Raw genomic sequence first — 24,918 nt, forward strand, 5'->3', positions numbered from 1 at the left:
TATCTTTTTGACTATGAAAGCTATTTGAAAAGTGAAAACACTGAAATTTCCAGCTTGTCGGGAGAAGGTATTTCTGCGAACACTGAAGCTCCTCTAGAATCACTGTATTCCAGAGTGAGGGACAAGGGAGAAATTTGCATGAAATGCAATTCCCACACCGCTGGGAAACCCTTAAGAGAAGAAGTGGCCTCATTTTACTCCTGCAGCTTCTTCTATCCTGGCTTCCTATCACACAACCTGGATAAGGCTTCATCCATTCTCTCTCTCCAAATCTGATTTCCTTCCTACGCAGATTGAGGCCAAAGCCGCTAACTCTCCAACCAACTCCTACTTGTCTGATGCTAGCTGCTCTGAGACTTTGTTATTTATCTTGGAGGGCAAATGTGGAAAAGGATAGTAAGGAGAAGAGACACTTTAAAACCCTTCAGGAAAGTGATCAACTGAAAACTACTGCGTGATTGTGAAGAAAAAGGAATATTCACCAGTTATAGATCTTGGTTGAGGGTGATTTCTGCTCATTTTGCTTTGACGTGCCATTCTCTATATATTCCTTGGTCCCTTAATATTCATAATTGTAAACTCTGCAGATACTAGTTTCTTACTAGCTTTTTTGTAGCTACAGTTTTCCATAGCTCCAGACCACAATGAAACTAAACTACCTTCCTTCTACCCCTCTTAAACATTTGGAACACAATCTGACTCCTTAGAAAATCAGTCATAAGTTCTGCTATATGACATAGTCAGAATAGCATTAGTTACATGCAAAATTCAGCCTGCACACCAGATCACTGCTCAGTAAGAAAACAATATTCTCATATATTTCACTGTATGTGCTATTTTGGGCAAATATTAAATCTCCACAAGGAGTGGAAACTGATATACACATTTCTTTTATTGGAGTTCCATTAAATGGCAACATGAGACATTTCTGACAATTTAAGGCTTCAACCCAGATAGTCACTGATTTATCAATCAGTCAATGGTATTACTGACACTTACTGTGTGCAGACCACTGTACTAAGTGCTTGGGAGGGTACAGTAGAGTTGGTAGACTTGTTCCCAAAGCATCAACATGCAAATGTTAACCAGTCATCAGCCTCTAACTTTAGTTCTAATCCTTATCATCCTCTTGCAGTAGTGTGGCCTAAGGGAGAACAGTCTCGGGAGTCAGAGACTTTTTCTTAATTCCCGTTCTGCCTCTTGCTGTTGTGTGACCTTGGGCAAACTGCAAACCTTCTATGCTAAGTTTCCTCATCTGCAAAAGTGGGTTCATACCTGTTAGCCCTTCTAAGTGGACTGTAAGATATGGACAGAGACTATGTCTGAGCTTATTATCTCATCTCTACCTCAGTGCTGAATATGGCCACTGGCACATATTAGGCTGCGACCAGTTATTGGGAAGGATTGTCTCTATCTGTTGCTGAATTGTACTTTCCATCGCTTAGTACAGTGCTCTGCACACAGTAAGCGCTCAATAAATACGATTGAATGAATGAATTAGGCACTTAATAAATATCACTATTATTTCTTATTTAGCACTCAACTTTTGGCCAGGATAAAGTGATTCCTCTTTGTTTCGACATCCTCAAAGAATATACTTGCTAATGCTTGACCATTAGTTTTTTTTTTTTTTCACAATTTGTCTTCATTGACATTAACATTATAATTTCTTACGTAACAAGAGAATCAACAAATACTGTAAGACAGTAGAAGGGCAAATAGTTAAGTGTACATTGTATGCTAAGTACTACAAAAACATTACTGAAAAAAGAAACAGTTCCTGTCCTCAGGAGCTTACAAACCAACAGCGGTAAACAGGAAAGACACAAATGCCTAAACTAATCCTTAGTACAGACGCGTATCTCTGTACATATCTTCAGATGAACCTTTGAACCCAGAAATGCTCAGGCAGTCAGGAGGGGAAGAGGAGAATGAAGAACAGGTGGATCCTGGAGGGTATGAAATAACTGAGCTCAGGTTCAAATACATAAAGTAGCCATTAAGCAAAGCCAATCTTAAGCAGTATCAACAAATCAGAGTGAAAAGGCAAAACAAAAAACACTGCAGAAGACCAACTTGGGTACTAAGGAACTTTGGCTGTTCAACTAAGTTAAACTGAAACTCTTAAGTTTCAAGTACTACTGCAAAGTTACATGCTGACAAACTAGCTGTAAACTGTTGCAAGCCGATGGGTCGGAGTGAGACGTGGCTCTGGAAGGCAGTTGCTCAGGAAAGCTGATCAGGGAAAGGGGAGAAAGAGGTATCTCTCCGGGATCAGAAGTTCTGTCATGACTATGATTCTTTCATTTTACTTCATTTACTTTTTTTAACCAAAGAGCCACCATGAGGTGGATGAGCTCAGCGGGAAACCAGAAAAATCTGGCTAATGTAGGTGGCAAAGACTGCGTCATCTACCATACGTGCCTGCTGAGTCGTGGCCTGTGCACATTCTTGCACTAGCTGTAATCACTTGGCCGTAAATGGTCACTGTGGGCAGGGAAAGTGCCTACCAACTTGTTAAACTGTCTTCTCCCAAGTGCTTAGTACAGGCTCTGCACACAGTAAGCCTAGGTAAATCCCACTGATTGACTGAAATGGGTCCGCAGGTTAAAAAAGACAAAAACAACCAACAACAACAACAACAACAAATCCCTTCCCATGTACTTCACAATGTGCTGTTCCCTTGGCCGGCGACTTGCTGACTGCACTTTGTACCCCACTGGAAACACCACTGAGAAGAGAGGGGTGTGAGTGGTGCTACATAAACCACTCGCAAAATCACCAATGCCCTCACCCTCAAGGCTGAAATCCCTTAAGCTCGCTGGGGGCAAGGAATGTGTTTGTTCACTATTATAGTGTACTCTCCTACGAAAGTAGTACAATGCTTTGCACACAGTAAGTGCTCAATAAATATGATTGAATGAAATGAATAGCAGACCTTTGAACACCCACCCCCGCACTTTCAAACTCCTCTCAAAACACACAGCTCAGCCTCACTGGTTATTACCCCATGGGCCTGGATGCCAGGATTCCTGGATTCTATTTCCAGCCCTGGGTTCTAGAGGATCAGGGCTGGGAGGAAAGATAAACTGTGAATGGTACTGTGTGCGCCAGCAGCACCGTTGTCAGTTGCTAAATGTTTTACTCAGGTTTCCAGGGGGAGGCTCCATCATCCTTAATCTTTTCTCCTCCTCCTTTCCACTCAGGTTCAATTCTTTGCGACTAGAAGGTGCAGGAATGCCAACTTCTCGTTTTGAATGCATGGGGGAAAAAGGGGGCAGACATTTTAGGGCGAGAGATGAATAACAGGTTTCAAAGAGCTCCCAGGCCACAGAGCCACCATTTTGAGTCTTTTGAGTCAGACCCAAAAGCTCTCGGGTCTGATAAGACCTAGAAAGAGCAAGTCTAGAGTCCAGCTCGGAAAACCAGGTGGGTGTTCGCCCCTATGAGCCCACTAACAAACTGTCCCAGGGATCAAAGAACTTTCTTTTGGACATCCAGTGCTGGTTACAGTCGCTCCTAACACTGGTGTATTCATACAAAATTCCACTTATATTTAATTGCATAAAATCAAATGGTTGATAAGTAGACACATCCAATGTTTTGGAAATCCACAAGATCTTGTTTCAGTTATTTCCTATTACGGGATCCAAAGGGCAAAAGTTCAAACACACTACACGAGAAGTGTGGAGAAATCAAACTTACTCTGTAATAGTTCACTAATTAGATTCAACATTTCCTTTGTGATACTGTTGCTGTAGCTCCGGACCTGATTTCTGAGTTTTTCACTCGGCTCTTCTTACCCATCTTCTGACTGTACGAAGGAGATAAACAGAAAACACCATTGTCACTGGTAACCAAAGCAAAATAATGAAAACAGGAAGTGGTGGTCATCCTCAAGACTCTTCAAAGTTCTTTCTTACCATGAAGATGCCATATCTTAGTATTTGCGGCAATTCTTTTTCTCAGTGAAAACGAGTTTGCAGCTAATTTTATTTTTTGCAGGGTCTCGATGAAAGCAAAACTCCTTTGCACTATCTATCCAGAAGGAAAGTTGCTTTAAAAAAAAAAAATCTACTAAAGCTACATAAGGGGCAGATTTTACTCTAGTATGGTAAGTACTTTAGCAAAAAGATTTATATAGGTTATCTTACAATCCTGAGTATGCAAAATCGAATCTAACATCAGTTACAGGGACAAGTGACACTGTGTACATTCATGTACCCACACATCTCCATACGGGAACAGATATCACCATGCCTGTTGGGCTGGGCTTTAAAAGACTAATAATACTCCCAATAACAATAAAGTATCTGAGCTGCCTGGCTAAAGATTTTTCAGCACTGATGACCAAAGCAGATTTGGTCTCTTCTATAATAATAATAATAATAATTTGGTATTTGTTAAGTGCTTACTATGTGCCGAGCACTCTTCTAAGCACTGGGGTAGACACAGGGAATCAGGTTGTCCCAGGTGGGCTCACAGTCTTAATCCCCATTTTATAGATGAGGTAACCGAGAGTGAAGTGACTTGCCCACAAATCACCCAGCTGACAAGTGGCCGATCCGGGATTCGAACCCATGACCTCTGACTTCAAAGCCCATGCTCTTTCCACTGAGCCACGCTGATCTGAGTGCCTTACAACTCCGATAATTTCTTCCTCATCGCCCAAGCATGAGGAGCTACACTAGCCGCTCCCTCTCCCACCGCTACTAAGGCGGTAGCGGGCAAGTAGGAATCAAGAAGGCGGAGGCGGCGGATCTTTCTCTTCCCTACACCTAGGTGAGAAGGAATAATAACAACGTCGTATTTGTTAAGCGCTCACTATGCCGAGCACTTGTTGTAGCACAGGGTAATCAGGTTGTCCCACGGAGGCTCACGGTCTTCATCCCCATTTACAGTCGAGTAACTGAGGCACCCGAGAAGTTAAGGAAGAAAGCGGCCACTGACTTTCCCAGCACACACGTCAACACCTCCCACGTGCATCGGTCCTCCCGCTCGACCGTAAACCACAGGAAGCGGGGATTGCGTCTACACACTCTATACTCTCTCTCGGCGCTCAGTAGAGAAGCAGCGTGCTCAGTGGAAGAACCCGGCTTGGGAGTCAGAGGTACGGTTCGAATCCCGCTCTGCCGCTTGCCAGCTTTTGACCTTGGCAAATCACCTCACTTCTCTGTGCCTCACCTACTCATCCGCAAAACTGGACTAAAACCGTGAGCCCCACGTGGGACAACCTGATCACCTGTATCCCCCCAGTGCTCAGAACAGTGCTTTGCACATAGTAAGCGCTTAACACCACCATTATTATTATTACTGTGTAAGCTCTCCAGTATGTCTTTAAACGCTTAACTTGTGCCACTCGGGATGGATAAAAGCTAATCGGCTGGACAGCTCCTGTCCCAAGGGGCCTCACGTCTTAATCCCCGTTTTACAGGTGAGGAAACTGAGGCTCTTAAGTGTGGGATGAGGTGGAAAAGATACGCAGGGGAAAGAATGACTGAAGCATAATAATTACTAAATCTGAGGGATCTATTATAAATGGGGCTCCATTGGCAGGAAGACTAACTGAAGAGTAGCTTTGTGGGAAGGAGTGTCAGAAGGTGGGCTGTCCAAGAATGGGGGGGAGGAATGAAGTGGAATAGTGTGTTGGTGTGGGGATATGTGCACACACAAACACACAGACCACCCAAGCACACACACACGTATAACCAACAAAACAAGCTTATGTTCCATGGAAATGTGGTTGTATCGTGAATGGCTTTATGTGGATATATCCTCCCATTTAATTAGCATTAGAATATTGCTTGATACATGATAAGTGCTTAACAATACAATAATAGTAACAGTAGCAGTAATAATAAATCAACTAGAGTATGTTTCATGAATCATGTAAAGCCCACTCTAAGCCTTACCAGATTCTGGGGATCTATTCCCAGTTGTAGCCTGTCTCTGAATACTCTCACCATTCCTTCCAACCCCTTCATCGTAAAGGAACTACAATCAATGCATACTATTGATTGCAACAGACCAGACCTCGCTGAGGACGAAGCTGCTTCCTGATGTATATTAGGTGAGTAGTATAGCACCCCTACTCCCTCCCTATACTCTCCTATCCTAGCAGTTTTCCCTCTCCGCCCCACTCCATGTGCATTAAACTGTGCTTACAGTGATTTTAATTGTTTGATTTGCTTTTAATCTACTGTTCCCCTTGGGTACACATCATTCCCTCACTGCCACCATTCCATTGGATGTTTGCAGTCCCGCTTCCTCACCCTGTGGATGGAACAGTGACAGATCGGTCGCATGAGGGGTGGTGTGGCTCGGAAAGGGACCACTGCCCCCCTTCCCCATCTCACCCTGATCCGCTGCTGACTCTGTCCACTCGGATTTAGCCAGGAGGAAGTGGCTGCAAGACTGAGAATGTGCCTCCAGTTTTGCTCATCATTCTGCGAACACAAAGCCTCACCGTTGCTTAAAGCACCTTGCCCCTCCTATCTCACCTTGCTACTCTCCTGCTCCAACCCAGCTGGCACACTTTGTCCTCTAATGCCAAAACTACTCACTGACCTTGATCTCGTCTATCTCGTTGCCGACTCCTCGTTCATTCCTCCCTCTTTACTCGACTCACCTTCAAATCTTATTAATAGTACATCTCCTCTCCGACTAAGCCCTCATTTCCTCTTCTCCACTCTTTCTGGGTCACCCTGCTCTTGGATTTGCACTCTTTAGCACCCCTCCCTCAGTCCACAGCACTTATGCACTACCCTAATGTATTTATTTACATTATGTCTGTCCCCGCCCCTCAGGACTCTATGCTCACTGGAGCACGAAGGCATGCCTATCAACTTGTTTACACGCTATTCTAATGCTTAGCACAATGCTCTGCACACAGTAATTCAGTAAATACTAGACTGATGAGAATGGGAAGAAATAGGGTAAGGTGCTGCTAAAATTAGAATTAAAGTGAATCACCAAATACTCAGTTTAGAACAAAAGTATGGAGTGGGGTGCAGGGTGGGAGGATGAAGGGGATGGCAGGTGGAGAGAAGGGGTGGGGAGAGACTGACTTACCTTGCAGCAATTGGACATAAGGTCAAAGCAGAATTTAAGTATACTGGGGTAATGGTAAATGTAGAACACAATCGAGTTCATGTTGTAGGGTGCTCATACCCAGAGATGTGTGTGTGTTTATGTTTGTGTTATGGGATTGTGGGAGGCAAGACAGGAGTGTATATATGTGTGGAAGTGCTCATGAAGGGCAGATAAAATTAAGGGTCTAACTATGGGGTGGGGGGAGTGGAGGGAATGAGTGGACTTCCAAGCATGGCCTATGGAAATATAATCAATCAATAGTAATTTTTTATTTTATTTTTATGATATTTGTTACTACATGCTAAGCACCACACTAAGCAGGTTGGACAGAGTCCATGTTCTACATGGGGCTCACACTCTTAATCCCCATTTTAACTGAGGCACAGAGAAGTTACGTGACTTGCCTACAGTCACAAAGCAGACAAGTGGAGGACAGGATTAGAACCCAGGTCCTAGGACTCCCAGTGCTCTTTCCATTAAGCCACGCTGCTTACTGAGCACTGACTGTGTGCAGAACACTTTACTAAGCAACTGGGCGAGTACAATACAACTGAGTGGGTAGACACAATTCCTGATCACCAGGAGTTTACAGACTAATGGGCTGGAAATACTGATTGTGTTTGAAACATTTTGTTTCACTTAAAAATGCTTCTGGGGACGGAAAATGGTCCAGGTAATATATACCCCAAATAGGAGAAAGGGGTAAGTATTAAAATATATTTAAAATTTAAAGTATATTCCTAGCATTAGGTATGGATTTCTCATTCAAATTTTCATAAAGGTGAAATCTAAGTCTTCAAAGGAAAATATCTGGACCCTTAATTAAAGCAGAACAGTAATAATATGATATAATCCATTTCTTAATTATTCAGCTGAATCTTGCAAATCTATAAGCCTAACATGTTGGCTCTGACAATAGCCACCTACATTTTTTCAAATGAGAGCATAACAACAGAAATTTTTTTAAAAAGTTGCCTCCATCCACTTTTAAATCTGTGAGATTTACTGGAGAACAATGCTTAATATGCTAATCAAAGCTCCCTGGAAAATGCCCTTTTGCACTGGGATAAAGATTTCAGTTCTAATTAAAAGTTGTCAAAGGTTTGGGATTGAACTATCTTTCCCCCTATATTTCCCAAATACTTGCTTGAAAGATTAATTTAATTAGCCTCTTACCCCAGAACAAAAGTGTACAGAAGGATTTTTAAAAGGCAGCAGAGAAAACTTCCATCAAATCGTTGTTTTCCCAGTGGTTCACTTGCAGCCGATTCACAGACCCATCTCTCATTACCATTAGCTTTAAATGTCTGGTTCACACTGCTCTGGATCTTTTAAAACCACCCTGACAAAGCATAGTCTGGGGGCAACAGCTGCATCACACATTCAGAACAGAACTGATAACAGAAAATACAATTGTCAGATACTACAAGAAAAATGCACTTTTAGTATTTGAATACCACCGTCTTCTGCGGCTTCCATTTCAGTGTCTTTGTGGACTTGCAAAAAGTGCAGTTTGTTACTTGAAATAAAAAGTAACTCGCAAAATTAAATGTAGCTTTCTGGTTGTAGGCGAATAGAAAAGAAGCTTTCCTTCTGAATAAAAATCTGGTGAAGGACACAATTTGAAAGACTCTCACTACATGACATTGAAAATGTATACTCTCCCTCCATACTGATAAAACTCTGTAACCACAGACTTAAGAATTCCAAAGACTATGAACCCTGAGTCAATCTCGCCATCAGTGGCATTTATTGAGCACTTACTGTGTGCAGAGCACTGTTCTAAGCGCTAGGGAGAGGGCGACACAACAGAATCAACAGATATGTTCCTGCCCGTAGTGAGTTTACAGTCTAGAGGGAAAGATTACGTACATCTTCCAAAATACTACCCCAGCTTAATTTAGAAGTCTTTCACAACAGAGCCTCAAATATACACGGTAATATAAATCCTGTGGTGGAAGAAGGGAACAGGTTAACACAAAGCTCCCATAGCATTAAAACAGAATACCTTTAGTAGTCAAGGGAAGAATTCACCACCTTTTTTGGCAGGCAAAGGATTATGCAATGACCAACAGAAAATTGACTCTTTCAATGCCAGCGAAAGGATAAAGACTGAAACAGAAAATTCTGGCTGCGACTAGGAATGAAATCATCAATCACAACCCTGAGTTTTCTCTCTCTCTCTCTCTTTTTTTTTTTTTTGCATTACCAGCACTCTTCACCTCCACCAGTTATATTTCTGGGGAAGAGTGACTGAATCCGATCTAAAAAAAATTCCAACACGAGCTATAAGTTTGGTTCTGAGCAGCAGAACCACATTTCCAAATATAGCAGATGAGCAAGCTTGGCAAGAAAGAGTGTGCAAAAACACTGTCAGGGATGGGCTTAACTAACCTTCCCCCCTTCGCTACAGCTGGCAAGATACTCTATTGCGCCAGGCTCAGAACTTCTTAGGTAATGAGTAAAGGACATTCTATTAATGATAGCCCATAAAATGCTTCTCCCCTTCCCTAACAGCCCTTGCTTGAAAATGTGAGCTAGAAATTGATATACTGCTTTGTCATTCAGAAAACAAAAGACATTCAGCAAATGCTACAGTCTAGCTACCTGAAAAAACATACTCTCTTACTACGCCATAGCTCTTGAGAATAATTAAGCAAAACCTGGTTTTAGTCACATACCTGCTTGAACTGCCTTGAGAAATCACAACTCCAACAAATCTAAAAATATATTTCTTTCGAAGAGATGCTTCAGAAGACAATCTGGAACTGTAAATACTGCTCTGATCAAAGTGAAACAGGGGGAGAATCCTCATCTAACAAACCAACATGTTATGGGTAGGTAATACGTCTGCTAATTCTGTTGTATTGTACTCTCCCAAGCACTTATGTCAGTGCTCTCCACTTGGTAAGCGTTCAATAAATACCACTGGTTGATATGAAAAGATCAAAAGGGGACGGGTTTGAACTTCCCTGGGTCAAAAAGATTTTCCCTTGGACTTTGAATGCCAACATATCGGTAGAGTCTATGGGCCCTGATAAAATGACAGGGAGGGAGACAAGATGAAAGCATTAGAGAACAATGATTATGGCATTTGTTAAGTGCTTACTATGCGCCAGGAACTGTACTAAGTGCTGGTAAGAAAAAAAGGAGCATGGCCTCGTGAATAGAGATGGGCCTGGGAGTCAGAAGGACCTGGGTTCTAATCCCGGCTCTGTCACTTGTCTGCTGGGTGACCTTGGGTAAGTCACTTCACGTCTTTATGTTTCAGTTTCCTCATCAGTAAAATGGGGATTAAGAGCGTGAGCCTCAAGTGGGACCCAGACTGTGGCTAACCTGATTAGCTTGTATTTACCGCCGCACTTAATCCAGTGCCTGGCACATAGTAAGCCCTTAAAAGACACCATTAAAACAAAAAGAAATAAGGAGCAATGCACATGGAGAGAGAACCCAGCCAGAGGAGAGTCAAGAGGGTTAGCAAAAGATCCAGCAGACGGAAGTTTGGGTCTGCTGGCCTCCTTCCATCACCCCAGAATCAGCTCTCTCGCTGATTTTCCTCCTGTTGTTCCCCAAATCTTCTACCGTGCCTCAGTGGGAATGATAAGACAGAGCTGGACGTTCAGAAATTCCTGATGGGCGCACAGGAGTGTCTGAAAACCAACAAATACCGTTGCTATGTCACCACTGGGTAAAAGAACTAGAAATTTAGAACACTTGTCTAAGATTTGAAATGGTGTGAATGGAAAACAATTAAAAAGATAGCATTTGCCCAAAAATAAATAGCTCTTTGGAAATCTAAAATAGCTCATCCTGAAAGGCTTTGGGAAATAAACTGGTTACCACACAATTCATACCAACCGGCTCAAATGCAAAAATAGGTTTCAGTTAAGGGTCTTCAGGCACAAGAAATATGAATTCCAATCGGTCATTAACTTTATAACGGAAGTGCCCTTTTAACCATACATCCTAATAGGTACATATACCTAGCCACCTGGACCTCCAAATTGGGACTAAAACTTTAGCTTGTTACACTCCATTTTAAATTAGGTAGAGTGGAACAAGCAGCATGACCTAGTAGATACAGCACAGGCCTGGGAGTCAGGAGGATCTGGTTTCTAATCTCGGCTCCACCACTTGTCTGCTTTGTGACCTCTGGCAAGTCACTTCACGTCTTTATGTCTCAGTTTCCTCATCAGTAAAATGGGGATAAATAAGCAGCGTGGCTCAGTGGAAAGAGCCCAGGCTTGGAAGTCAGAGATCATGGGTTTGAATCCCATGATCTGCCACTTGTCAGCTGTGTGACCTTGGGCAAGTCGCTTAACTTCTCTGTACTTCAGTTCCCTCATCTGTTAAATGGGGATTAAGACTGTGAGCCTCACGTGGGACAACCTGATGACCCTGTATCTCCCCCAGCACTTAGAACAGTGCTCTGCACATAGTAAGTGCTTAACAAATACCAACATTATTATTAAATACTGAGAATCAGCATGGTGTAGTGGATAGAGAACAGGCCTGAGAGTCAGAAGGTCATGGGTTCTAATCCCGGCTTCGTCACATGCCTGTTGTGTGGCCTTGGGCAAGTCACTTCACTTCTCTGGGCCTCAGTTTCCTCATCTGTAAAATAGGGATTAAGACTGTGAGCACCACACGTGACAGGGACTGTCTCAAACCTGATTTGCTTGTCTCCACCCCAGCACTTAGTACAGTGCCTGGCACGTAGTAAGCACTTAAATACCATAATTACTATTATTATTACTGAGCCCCATATGGGACATGAACTGTGTCCAACCTGATTATCCTGTAACTACCGCAATGTTTAGAACAGTGCCTGGCACATAGTAAGTGCTTAAGTACCATTAAAAAAAACCCCAACGTTACGTTTTCTAACTCCCAACCGGACACAGTGACCATGCTCCTCAAGCAATTTAAGCCCATGCTATCTACCTAAACTGGTAACTTTCAATTAATACGTGAGCTTTTTTTTGTAATACCACCAGCCATAGCACGGCTCTGAGAAGATGGCTGCTGCTGAAATCGTTTCCAGACATCTGGACTACCTACACCGGGCTTCCTGAACGTTAAAAATTGCTTACATCTTGCAACTGGTTTGCAGCTGTGAAAATCCATGAGTTCTTAGTTTCACTAAAATTAAAAAGTGGTGGAGTCATGAATATAACCCCAGAAAAGTATGGTACTCTCAATTATTCATGCTAATGCAGGGTAGGAAGAAAAGTAGTTAATGCAGGTAAGGAGGCGGTTTGGCCTGGTGGAAAGAGCACGGGCCTGGGAGTCAGAAGACCTGGGTTTTAAGCCCGGCTCTGCCACTTTGCCTACTGTATGACTTCGGTCAAGTCATTTTACCTCTCTGTGCCTCCGTTTCCTCATCTGTAAAACGGGGATGCAATACCTGTTTCCCCCTCCTACTTAGACTGTGAGCCCCCTGTGGGACTGCATCTGACCTGATTAACCTGTATCTACCCCAGCACTTAGAACAAACAGTGCTTGTAAGAGCTTAAAAAATGCCCTAATTATGATAGTGCAATCTACTCGCTCTGTTCCAAGCAGCAACCTGAGGGAGAGGGGTGTGGCACTGTTTCCTCATTGACAACCATCGGGTTCAGGCCGCTTTTGGGGGGATGGGGTTCAAGTTCATTCACTCATTCATACAATCGTATTTATTGAGCGCTGTGTGCAGAGCACTGTACTAAGCGCTTGGAAAGTATAATTCGGCAACAGATAGAGACAATCCCTACCGTACAACAGGCTCACAGTCCAGCAAGGGGAGACAGCCAACAAAACAAAACAAGTAGACCAGGCATCAATAGCATCAAAATAAATAGAATTATATATACACATCATTAACAAAATAAATAGAATAAAAATATGTACAAATATATACAAGTGCTATGGGGCAAGGAAGGGGGTAGAGCAGAGGGAGGGAGTAGGGACAATGGGGAGGGGAGGTGGAGCAGAGGGAAAGGGAACGCTCAGTCTGGGAAGGCCTCGTGGAGGGGGTGAGCTCTCAGTAGGGATTTGAAGTGGGGAAGAGAGCTAGTTTGGCTGTTGTGAGGAGGGAGGGCATTCCAGGCCAGAGGTAGGAGGTGGGCCAGCGGTCAACGGCGGGACAGGCGAGAAGGAGGCACAGTGAGGAGGTTAACGGCAGAGAAGCGGAGTGTGCGGGCTGGGCTGCAGAAGGAGAGAAGGGAGGTGAGGTAGGAGGGGGAAGGTGATGGAGAGCTTTGAAGCCAAGAGTGAGGAGTTTTTGCTTCATGTGAAGGTTGATAGGCAACCACTGGAGATTTTTGAGGAGCGAGGTGACATGCCCAGAGTGTTTCTGTCAAAAGATAATCCGGGCAGCAGACTTAAGTATAGCTGCCCTCCTTCCCACTTCCAGAGGGGCCCAGTGACTCCTGCTGCCTTTTGTCTCCTCCCATGACCTCACTGACTGTCCTTATGAGCGGCTGCTGCTGTTGCCTAGCTTTATCCGTGTCAGCGGTCTAAGGCTGCTATAGAGGAGAGCAAGAGCGAGAGGAAAGACAAGGGATGGTGTAAAGTTCAGGAAGATAAATGGCAGTGGGAAAGGCTGGATTTCAGAGACATTTCAGTTCCCATACATTGAACAACCTCGAGGTGCAGCCCAGCTAAACATCTTGCAACACTGCATTTTCTAAAATCCTCCAACGGACAAAGATGTTGACTCGATGCAGTTTTTTTCCCCACGTAGTCTCTTGCCAAGACAATGAACTACTAGAATGAACATTTTCGATTATGTGTTAAGCAATTTACCCAAGAAACCTGAAAACGAGCACGGCATCTGTTTTATCTAGGAAACACTGTTTTTACCCAGTTTTACAGCTGGACTGGCTCAGGGACAGGATAGTCACATGGTTTCTTTGAGCCTCAGGCAACCCAGCTGCAAATGTATTTGGATTGCTCATGAGCAATGCTCCCGTCAAGTCACGCTACAGCTAAAATTCTTATGTCAATCCACTATGCCCCAGTTTCTTCTTGGTCGAAAGGGCACGAATAACAGGAAGAAGGGTGAGCCAAAGGGAAGTGATCCACAGCTCAAGCACCAAATGGCACATATTGAATTGGGTGTGCTTTTCTTCCCCATTTATAAATTGTACTGTTCTTTCCCAAGCGCTCAGTACAGTGCTCTACGCACGGTAAGTGCTCAATAAATACGACCGAATGAACGAACAAACAAGGAGCTATGGGAACAGCGTGGTTGTTTGGGGAATATTTCTCCTACGGACATCTGCGTCCCCTAATTCTACATCAATACCGCTTGATATGCACCCCATGCTTAAAACACTAGAATTACGTACACTTCTGAAGAAAACTTTGACGGGCTATACGTTCTAACATTGTCTGCTTCACTACTGTAGTAATCAGTAATCATAAGCCTTTTGAAAAGCAGCCAACTTCAAAGCGCCCACACTTGCAGAGTGAAACATTCTAGAGAGGCAGGATACTAGAAATGGAACGCTCTGTAAGCTGCTTTTATTAAAGAAAATCCATCTATTTAGACCTTTTGGTATGAGCCGCTTGTGTAAATGAAAAAAAACAGGGGATTCTAGCACATTTATTCTAAACTCACCTTTTTGCTTTCTTTTCCATGCTTCCAAATGTAGACCTGCTGTCAATCCGTGGCTCTCAGTCTGGGAGACACCCGGCCACGCACTCTACTGTAACATCACACCTGCCAAGGCAGAGAGGGCCAGCAATTGGAGCCTGCCTACAGAGGTAAGGATTTCTCTGCTCCAATCTCTCAGTCTTGCTTAAAACCGTGGTCTCCGTTTTACTCCTCAGGATATAAAACACCGGTGATGTTATTAGAGAAAATCCAATAGATTTTCCTTACCCCTACAGGCAGACGCCAGTCTTCAAAAACTCTTCAGATAAGTGATGTCAACAGCAATCTACATGCTGAGATGTCAAATACAGTCAGGAGCCAGCAAGTCCTATAAAAAAAAAAATTTGAAAAGAGAGGGAAGGGGGAAAAGGACAGTTACGACGTGTACTGACACCTGCGTGTCCCGTTTAATATAATGCGAGACAACAGGTGCTACTTCTTTTTTTTTTAAAAAAAAATTCAATATAGTGCTTTTTAAAAGGAAGATTATGCGAACTCCAATTTTCATCAGTTGCAACAAGAATAAAGGGTTCTCTATGGACAAAAAACTTGAAATGAGTGGATGGCGGATAGAGGGAGAAAAAAATGTACTCTCTAAATAAAGTTAAAGTTGATTTATGATCAGACTTCTCTATTAACTCCATCGGTCCCTCTTTCTGGACTAGAAATAAGAAACCAGAGCTCAGATCCCAAAGCAAAAGCACTTTATCAGGTCAGCAAGGCTGGTCTTATATTCTGAACTTTAAAGCTGTCAAATGCTGTGTCTTCAGGCAGTTTCTAACTTTGTCTCCAAACATAAATCTTAGTATAGTACAAGACTTGCTCTACTAGGTTTTTAACTTGACTTTTTTTTTCCCTTTTTCTCAAGTGGAACATAATTCTTCCTAACAATCTCTTTGTAACGAGGTACCCTTGTGTTATTTAAGTGTTACGTGCTAACCAATGGGGATATACAATACTATCAGATTGGACACAGTCCCTGTCCCTTAGGGGGCTCCGATTTAAGGAGTAACTTTAGTACCTAAAGCATTACCCATAATAGTTAAAAAGCCACAAAAAAGAAAGAGCTCGGACGAGATGTAACTCGAGTCTCAAGAAATGTACCATTTATTGCATTTGGCAATAAATGGACAGCAGTTTCATCAATGAACCATTCATGATACACTCCTCCATTTCCCCTATAAGAATCATTCTTAACCCCAGACACCCTTACTCATTCAGTCATTCATTCAATCGTATGCGGTCAAACGGTCTTAATTTGGATTAAGGCCCAGGGTGGAGGTGGGGGGAGGCAAATGGTTGGGAGAGATGTGTATGAGACGGAGAGATAAAGGACCAGTCTAAAGTGGAGACTCTAAATAGGAGGGGATTTTTTAAACTCAGCACATTCCTCCCTAGATCAATCGATGGTATCTACTGAGCACTTACTATGTGCAGAGGACTGTACTAAGCACTTGGGAGAGTACAATATAATAGAATTAGCAGACACGTTCCCTGCCCGTAATGAGCTTACAGTCTAGCAGACGAACTTAGACTCTAGATGCAGTGGATGCCTATACAGCATCTCTTAAGTGGCTTATTTTGAGATATGGAAAGGCAGAGAAAGAGAAGACAATCTCAGGAAATTGTATAGAGAAGTATTTATCGATAGCTTCGTTTGGACAGATGCATGGAAAAAGATAACGATTCTAAAAGGTAGAGTCCTATATTGGATGTAAAGGGGAGTCAAACGTGCACGCTGCAAAAACAAAGGCAGAAAGCTGGACTGGAAGGACCATTGGTCTGATCCAAATGGCATCGCTCCTGCCCTTAAAGGTTAGAGTCAAATAAAGGGAAAGGGGAGTGATAATGGAACCAGCAAAGAGACTGTAAGCTCTTTGTGAGCAGGGAATGTGAGCAGAGCACTTAACTCTGTGGTATTGTACTCTCCCAAGTGCTTGGTTCAGAGCTCTGCATATAGTAATGGAAGGGTTCTGCCTGCTCTCTCTCTCTTCCACCTCCAGTTCTTCAAAAGTGCTTAGGGCTTGACTGAAGGTTGAAACTGCCAATCAGCATCCGTAATTCATTCATTCAATCGTATTTATTGAGCGCTTACTATGTGCAGAGCACTGTACTGAGCGCTTGGAATGAACAATTCGGCAACAGATAGAGACAATCCCTGCCCAATGATGGGCTCATAGTTGGGAACAGTAATCTTTCCCTCCTCTTCCTTCCTCTCCCCACCCAACTCTCTTCACTCTATGTTGGCCTTGTTTGTCACCGCCCCACTTCTCTCTACCTCTGATGCTGACCCAGTCTCTCTGCTGCCTGCCTATTCTCCACGCTGGGCGTTTCTGCGACCCATCTCTGCCAAAAGAACACTTACTACCTACCGTGAGCCCCAGGAAAGACAGAGACTCAGTCAGACCTACCCGTACGTTAGCTACCCCAACACTTAGTACTTGTAACTGAATAAAAAGTAGCCAGTAGTAGTAGTAATTCCAAACGAGCTTGAAGTCCAAATCGTCTGTTTCACACTTCATCTGTCCCTAACCCACGCAGAGAAGCAGCGTGGCTCAGCGGAAAGAGCAAGGGCTTAGGAGTCAGAGGTCATGGGTTCGAATCCCGGCTCCACCATCTGTCAGTTGTGTGACTTTGGGCAAGCCACTTGACTTCTCAGTGCCTCAGTTACCTCATCTGTAAAATGGGCATTAAGACTGTGAGCCCCAAGTGGGACAACCTGATTACCCTGTATCTACCCCAGCGCTTAGAACAGTGCTCTGCACATAGTAAGCGCTTAACAAATACCAACATTATTATTATTACCTCTCTAATAAAATCCCAAACTCTCCAAAAAACTTTTTGTTGACCCACCACATAAATTCTACCCATATGCCAGTTGTGCACAATGGACTCAGTGTCTACACAGTAACACAGTAGACACTGAGTTACATGGGAGTTGCTAGGATCGATGTGAACAGAGAAAATAATCCCTCACATCTGCCAAACTCTCTTCCCCTCTTCGAAGCCCTACTGAGAGCTCACCTCCTCCAGGAGGCCTTCCCAAACTGAGCCTCCCCTTTCCCTCTGCACCCCTCCCACCCTCTGCTCTTCCCCCTTCCCCTCCCCTCAGCACTGTGCTCATTTGTATATATTATTTATTACCCTATTTATTTTAATGAGGTGCACATCTCCTTGATTCTATTTATCTTGATGATGTTGTCTTGTTTTATTCTGTTTTGCTTTGCTTTCTGTCTCCCCCGTTTAGACTGTGAACCCGCCAATGGGCAGGGATTGTCTCTATCTGTTGCCAAATTGTACATTCCAAGCACTTAGTACAGTGCTCTGCACATAGTAAGCACTCAATAAATACTACTGAATGAATGAAAACAACCAACCAGGCTACTTAACCAGAAGCATAGTCAGGGAGTAGGAGCACTGGACCAAAAGCTACTCTGAAGACAGGGGGAAACACTCAATAAGTATATGGGGGTTAGGGGGAAGGGAGACGGGGGTTGGTTGTGTGTTCCTTCCTTCCTCTTTTTTTCTTTCTTTCTTTCCTTCTTCCTTTCTTTCTCTCTTTCCCTCTCTCTCTCTCTCTTCCTCTCCTCTCTCCATTCACAGTGGCTTCCATCTCTGGGGAGTAACAGAGAAGTTGCTTCTCATCAAGGTAGTCTCTAGTCCCTACCTCAAGCACTTCAGGAAAGTTTGGGAACACCAAGCTGACCGCTCCCACTTCAAATTTACTCTTCCTTGCTAGTACTCTGTCCCCTCCTTCTGCTCAGCAACACAACCTCTCCCTCAGCAACTCTCATGCCACTGCGCCCAAAGGCTGTTCCAACTTTGAACGTCTTCCGATACCCCCAGTGCCCGCTTTTCTCCCCTCTCTCACCCCTGATGCCCAAGTCAACTACTCTGACGATGAAATCCAAACCATCAGGCACAAGCTCCCTCCAAATCTCCCCCTCACCTCCCCAGCTCCTTCGCACCTTGCATTCCCTCGACCATCCTGCCTTCCTTCTGGGCCAGCTCTCCAGAGGAGACTGCCCATCTCCTTTTGAAATCTACCCCTTTATTTATTGTATATGATGGTATTCATTCCATGCTTACTATATGCCAAGCACTGTCCTAAACACTGGAATATACACGAGACAATCGGATCAGACTCCGTCCCTGTCCCACATGGGGCTACCAGTCTAGGAGGGATTCATTCATTCAATCGCATTTATTGAGCGTTTACTGCGTGCAAAGCACTGTACTAGGCACTTGCAAAGTACAGTTTGGCAACAGATAGAGACAATCCCTACCCAACAACAGGCTCACAGTCTAGAAGGGGGAGATAGACAACAAAACAAGTAGAGAGGCATTTGGTAACTGAGGAAACAGAGGCACAGAGAAGTGATTTGCCTAAGGTCACACCAAAGGCAAGGAGCAGAGCTGGGCTTAGAGAACCCAGGTCTTCTAACTTCCAGGCCAACGCTCCTTCCAGGCCAGGCTGCCTCTCACCCCTTTCGCCTGCACCTCAACCCTTATCGATCAATGGCATTTACTGAGCACTAACTATACTAGGTACTTACTGTACTAGGCGCTTGAGAGAGTACAATGCAACAGAATTAGCAGAAACTCTCCCCGCCCACACAGATCTTGACCCTAATCCCTTCGCACCTTCTAAAAGCACTTGCACTTCTTTCTTCCCAGGATGAATTTAGGACTTCAGAGATGACAGTGAAGATGGCCAGAGGCCCAAACTGCCAGGTCCACTGCCGGTGGGGCAGGGAAGCAGTGAGCCCTAGAGGAAAGGAAGATGCCAGTCTGGAGGTTGGGCAATGGGCCCAACAGCGACTGGGCAGTGGCTAAAATGGGTTCAGGTGGATTGGGGTTCCTGGATGAAATTTTTAGTGGCCGAGGTGTGTTGGACTCCAAGATTTATACTTCTTAATTACAGTGTTCATACAAGACCTTGAAGGTAAATGGAAGGGGGGAGAGAATTCTTAAATGTCTGGTACGTTTACTGTGCTGGTGAAGGTAAGCGATAAATTCCTTCTTAGTATGCACTTGGAAGTCACCAAAACCACTCAAAGTTTCAGGGCCCTCAGAAGAAATGTTTTCATTTCCTCCAGGAGAAAACTTGAGCTTTCTTATTAGGCAGATGAAAAAAAGCTAAATTTTCTCTACAAATTTCCAAGCGTCAATATCCGAGCACCACCACACGATCAAGAAACCCCAGCTCTGCTATTAAGAGTACTTCAACTTTAAAAAACACGTGACATTTGAAGACATTCTAAATTCCTTTTATTCCTTCTCCAATTTCAAAAAGAGCTGAGCCCCTATATTAAAGCCTGTCATTTCTTTAGCTGTCATTCTTTTACCAGACAGCAGTAGCTCAGTGGCTTTTCTCACGTCCAAAAGCATTTAATTGGCTTCTGCTTGCCAATTATACCCTATTACTTAAGCACCAACTCATGTGCCTATCCTCTTTTCCCTTCTTCCTCCTATCTGCAATTTATTTTAAGGGTCTGCCTCCTCTGCCTGTTTGTAAGCTCCTTGAGGTTAGGAATCATGCCTACTAATTCCGTTGTACTCATCCAAGCACTTAATACAGTACTCTAAACGGATAAATAAATACTACTGACTCATTACTCACTTACTGGACAGATATGAGGGATGAGTCGGAAATGACTCGACGGCATTTGAAGGAAAAAAGTGAGGGATGTTGAGGTTCATAAGGCTAAAATGCACCACACCAGGTTTAATAATGATAATAATCATCATCGTTATAATAATTATGGTATTTGTTGAGCGCTTACTATGTGCCAGGCACTGTACTTAGCTCTGGGATGGATACAAGCAAATCGAGTTGGACACAGTCCCTGACCCATGTGGGGCTCACAGTCTCAATCCCCATTCTACAGATGCGATAACTGAGGCACAGAGGAGTGAAGTGACTTGCCCAAGGTCACACCGTAGATAAATGGTGGAGCTGGGACTAGAACCCATGACCTTCTAACTCCCAGGCCTGTGCTCTTTCTACTAGGCCATGTAAGACGTGCAGTCTCAGGCATTACCTACTATGTTCTGGCTCAAAGATCGAAAGGAAGATTTTAAATACGCCTTCCCATTTAATTTGCATTGTGACAAAAAAAAAACAAGAGGCACTTGATTAGGTCACTTCATCTTTTCCCTGAAATTAAAATTTAGGCATCATTGACTAAATCAATCAGTGGCATTTACTGAGCATTTTCTGTGCAGGACACTCTACTGAGTGCCTGCAGCATCAGTTTTCCCATCTTTACCAAAAATGAAACACGTTCCGAAAAATGGAAATTGAGAAATATTGGAAAATAAGAAGCAGCCAATTATTCAAATTTTGGTCCTCAAATCAAGACCTGCTTGAACAATCAGGAGCGAGGAAGTGGATAATTGAACAAAACTGAATGAGTGCTTGAAATAGCCAGTTCTAGTACATTCATTCAATCATATTTATTGAGCGCTTACTATATGCGAAGCATTGTACTGAGCGCTTGGAATGTACAATTCGGCAACAGATAGAGCCAATCCCTGCCCAACAACGGGCTCACTGTCTAAAAGAGTTGTATTTAGTGAGCTGAACAGGGCCTGGGTTCCAGGTTTTTCAACAGCAGAAAAACAATCAACAGTGCACCTAACCTAAAGCCCCTATTTACCAAGAGCTCTGAGTTTGACTCTTCTATGAGCATTTTTTTCTACTGTGGGCAGGGAATGTACCTACCAACTCTGTTGTATTGTACTCTCCCAAGTGGCTAGTACAGTGTTCTGCACATGATTAGCACTCAATAAATACCATTGATTGATTTCACTTTTATTAATAGCTCCCTCCGCATAGTAAAAGATTTCAAAATATAAAAAAAACTGGAAGTTATGATTAATAATAATAATAATAATGGTATTTGTTAAGCACTTACTGTGTGCCAAGCACTGTTCTAAGCGCTGGGATAGACACAAGGTAATCAGGTTGTCCCACTTGGTGTTCACACTTTTAATCCCCATTTTACAGATGAAGTAACTGAGGCACAGAGAAGTTAAGTGGCTTGCCCAAAGTCACACAGCAGACAAGTGGCAGAGCCAGGATTGGAACCCACGTCCTCTGGCTCCCAAGCCCACGGCTCTTTCCACGAAGCCATGCTGCCTTACTAAGCCACGACTGCTTCTCTAATTGACAATTAACTCAATTTAGTTAACTGACAATATCATCATCACTACTAATTTTCCTTTATCCTAACAACCCTGGATGAGATTAGGTTTTATATTTCATTTCTGAAATGTCAACTGAACTAATTAAGGTATTTTAAAGCCAAAATATTGGTTGATGAAGTAAAATACTATTCACCCCAGCAAATTTTCACTTTCCTACTTCAGAATATTTTGAACCTTGATATTCAGGAGTTAATTTTATTTTCCTCTTCAAATTTATTTGGCCTGAATTTCTGAATTAAGCATAGGCATAAAATTACATTTAATATTTCCACAGTCAATTAATATATGTTCCACGACTGAGTTTGGGCCAATTCCCCAACCTGAATCAATTATTTCTCAAACTGCCTAAATAAAATCAGCTATTCTTGGCTACCAAAATAAAAGATGCTTTGACATTCTACCATACAAGTCTTTTTTTAAAAAAAGACAAATTAACACCTTCCATCTGGCTATAAATAGGCAGTCAACATTTTAATTCCTTAAATACAACTGAAAATCTGCCTATCTTTAAGTGAAATCTAATTCAGCCCTTCTAAACATAGAGGTTAATCTTTTAGGCAGACTTTTTTTTAAAGTACAGTGTGGTTTTATTAAAAACTTGGATTCTAAAATTTGGATAAATTCCTTTAGGCACTGTTTTCAGGTGCACTTGAAATTCCTGGAGTACAAGCCAAAATAGTTTTGACCAGAAGGTGAATTATCACCATCTAATCAGCCAACACTACTATTCCCTTCAACTTTTGCTCCAGAAAATAATGGAGAAAGGGAGGAAGTGGTGAGTGTCATTGCTATGGAAAAAGCAGAATTCATTACGTAAACATGCATTTTTCAGTGATTTCTCTTATTTTTCAACGATCTTGTCCACCATTCCACTTAATATAAAAAATATAATATCAATATTCTTTAACTTCTATCTATGATTCCTGGCACAACCGCTGGAGGAAGAAATTTAAAGGGAAACACAGTATAACACAGTAAGGGTTGGGATCTTCCTTCTTCAACGCACCTAAATGAAACAGGAAACTTGACCAAAAAATGGCTGTGTAAATTAGCCAAACTAAAAGCTCACAAATTATTTCAGAACTCTACTGCTAATGCAAGGGCAGAGAAAAAAAAATGGGCAGGATATGTGAACAGATCTCTCTTACTGTTACCCAAATGACCCCCAAAAGGGTATTTAAAAAAAGAAATGTTTGTTAACAAGAAATTTTAACATACTAATAACAATGATGGAATTTGTTAAGCGCTTACTCTGTGCCAAGCACTGTTCTAAGTACTGGGGCAGATACAAGGGAATTAGGTTGTCCCACGTGGGGCACACAGTCTGCATCTCCATTTTACAGATGAGGTAACTGAGACCCAGAAAAGTTAAGTGATTTGCCCAAGGTCACACAGCTGACAAATGGCAGAGCCGGGTCTAAAACATCATTTTGGTTTATTCACCACCTTGAAACAAATTGAAAGCAGTGTTTATAAGGTGAGAATAAAGTGTTTCAGGTCTCCAAAAGTAAGACATCAGAAATCAATTGTTTTCATTAAGGGTCTACCGTGTGCAGAACACTGACCTATCTGCCTGGGAGAGTATGGGAGAATTACTCGACATGATTCCTGCCCTCAAAAAGCTTGCACTCTTGAAGGGAGGGAGATGTTAAAATCAATTACAAAGAAGACAATTCAAAAGACTGCTCCCTCTGGGCAGGGAATGTGTCTCTGTGGTGTTGTACTGCTTAGCATAGTGCCCTGAACATGGCAAGTGCTCAATGAATACAACTGAATGAATAGAGCATGTGAGACTATGAAAAAAGTACTGTGGGCGATTGTGAGTAATTAAGGACTTGGGTGTTGGAAAAATCCTGAAATGGCAGTTGGGAACACAAAGTGGGGAGATTCAAAATTAATCGGGGAAGGCCTCGGGAGGAAATGTGATTTCTGAAGATCTTTGAAGACGGGGAGTTGCGAAGAGGTTTGGCTTGAAGGGAATGAAGAGGGTGAGCGCAGGGGTAGAGGGAGAAGAAAACTGATTCAGAGTCAAAGCCTGGAGTTTCTACGTGAAGCAGAGAGGAATGGGCAATCGTTGCGAGTTCTGGAGTTGTGGGACGTGTGTGTTAAAAGACATTTTAGACTAATGATCCAGCTATGATGTGAAGAGGAGAAAGACTGTAGGCTGGGAGATCGGTGATGAGGCTGAGAGTAATAATAATAATAATGATGATGATATTTGTTAAGTGCCTACTATTTGCAAGGCACTAGTCAGGCCGGCATACAACAAAGGGATTCAATACCATTCCTCCCTCTCCGATAGGTCTGGACTCCCATGAATCAATCCATCAGTCTATCGATAAGCAGTATTTACTGAGTACTGTGTGCAGAACAGTGTACTAGTACTAAGCGGAATACAATACGGCAGTGTTGGTAGACATATTCCCTGCCCACAAGGAGCTTACAGTCAAGGTGAGGTGACCAAAGTAAAAATAAATTATAGGCACGGACGTAAGTGCTGTGGGGCTGAGGGTGGGGGGAAAATCGAGTGTACAAATCCAAGCGAAAGGGTGATGTCAAAGGGAGAGAGAGTTGGGCTTAGTTGGGGAAGGCCTCTTAAAGAAGATGTGATTTTCAAAAGGCTATGAAGGAGGGGGGAGTGGTGGTCTGTCACCTACGAAGGGGGAAGGAGTACTAGGATAATAATAATAATGTTGGCATTTGTTAAGAGCTTACTGTGGGCAGAGCACTGTTCTAAGCGCTGGGGTGGATACAGGGTAATCAGGTTGTCCCACATGAGGCTCACAGTCTTCACCCCCATTTTACAGATGAGATAACTGAGGCACAGAGAAGTGAAGCGACTCGCCCACAGTCACACAGCTGACAAGTGGCAGAGCCGGGATTCGAAGGAACCCATGACGCCTGCCTCCCAAGCCCGTGCTCATGAGGGGTCGGTGACGAGAGGGATGAGATCAAGACTCAGAGAATAGGTGGCT

At 43.2% G+C, this 24,918-nt stretch overlaps 1 protein-coding gene across 1 annotated transcript in view; it reads right to left on the bottom strand.

Annotated features, from left to right (window-relative positions):
* Positions 1 to 24,918, bottom strand: part of SETD3 (SET domain containing 3, actin histidine methyltransferase) — a 106,699-nt gene that overhangs the window by 73,491 nt on the left and 8,290 nt on the right. Inside the window, 4 exon segments of the mRNA XM_029063650.2 lie at positions 3,706 to 3,744; positions 3,747 to 3,814; positions 14,696 to 14,797; positions 14,960 to 15,059. Coding sequence (XP_028919483.1) covers positions 3,706 to 3,744; positions 3,747 to 3,814; positions 14,696 to 14,715 — 127 coding nt within the window. The 5' untranslated portion in view covers positions 14,716 to 14,797; positions 14,960 to 15,059.

Source organism: Ornithorhynchus anatinus, chromosome 1 (assembly GCF_004115215.2).
Source record: "Ornithorhynchus anatinus isolate Pmale09 chromosome 1, mOrnAna1.pri.v4, whole genome shotgun sequence".
Classification (NCBI taxonomy): Eukaryota; Metazoa; Chordata; class Mammalia; order Monotremata; family Ornithorhynchidae; genus Ornithorhynchus; species Ornithorhynchus anatinus.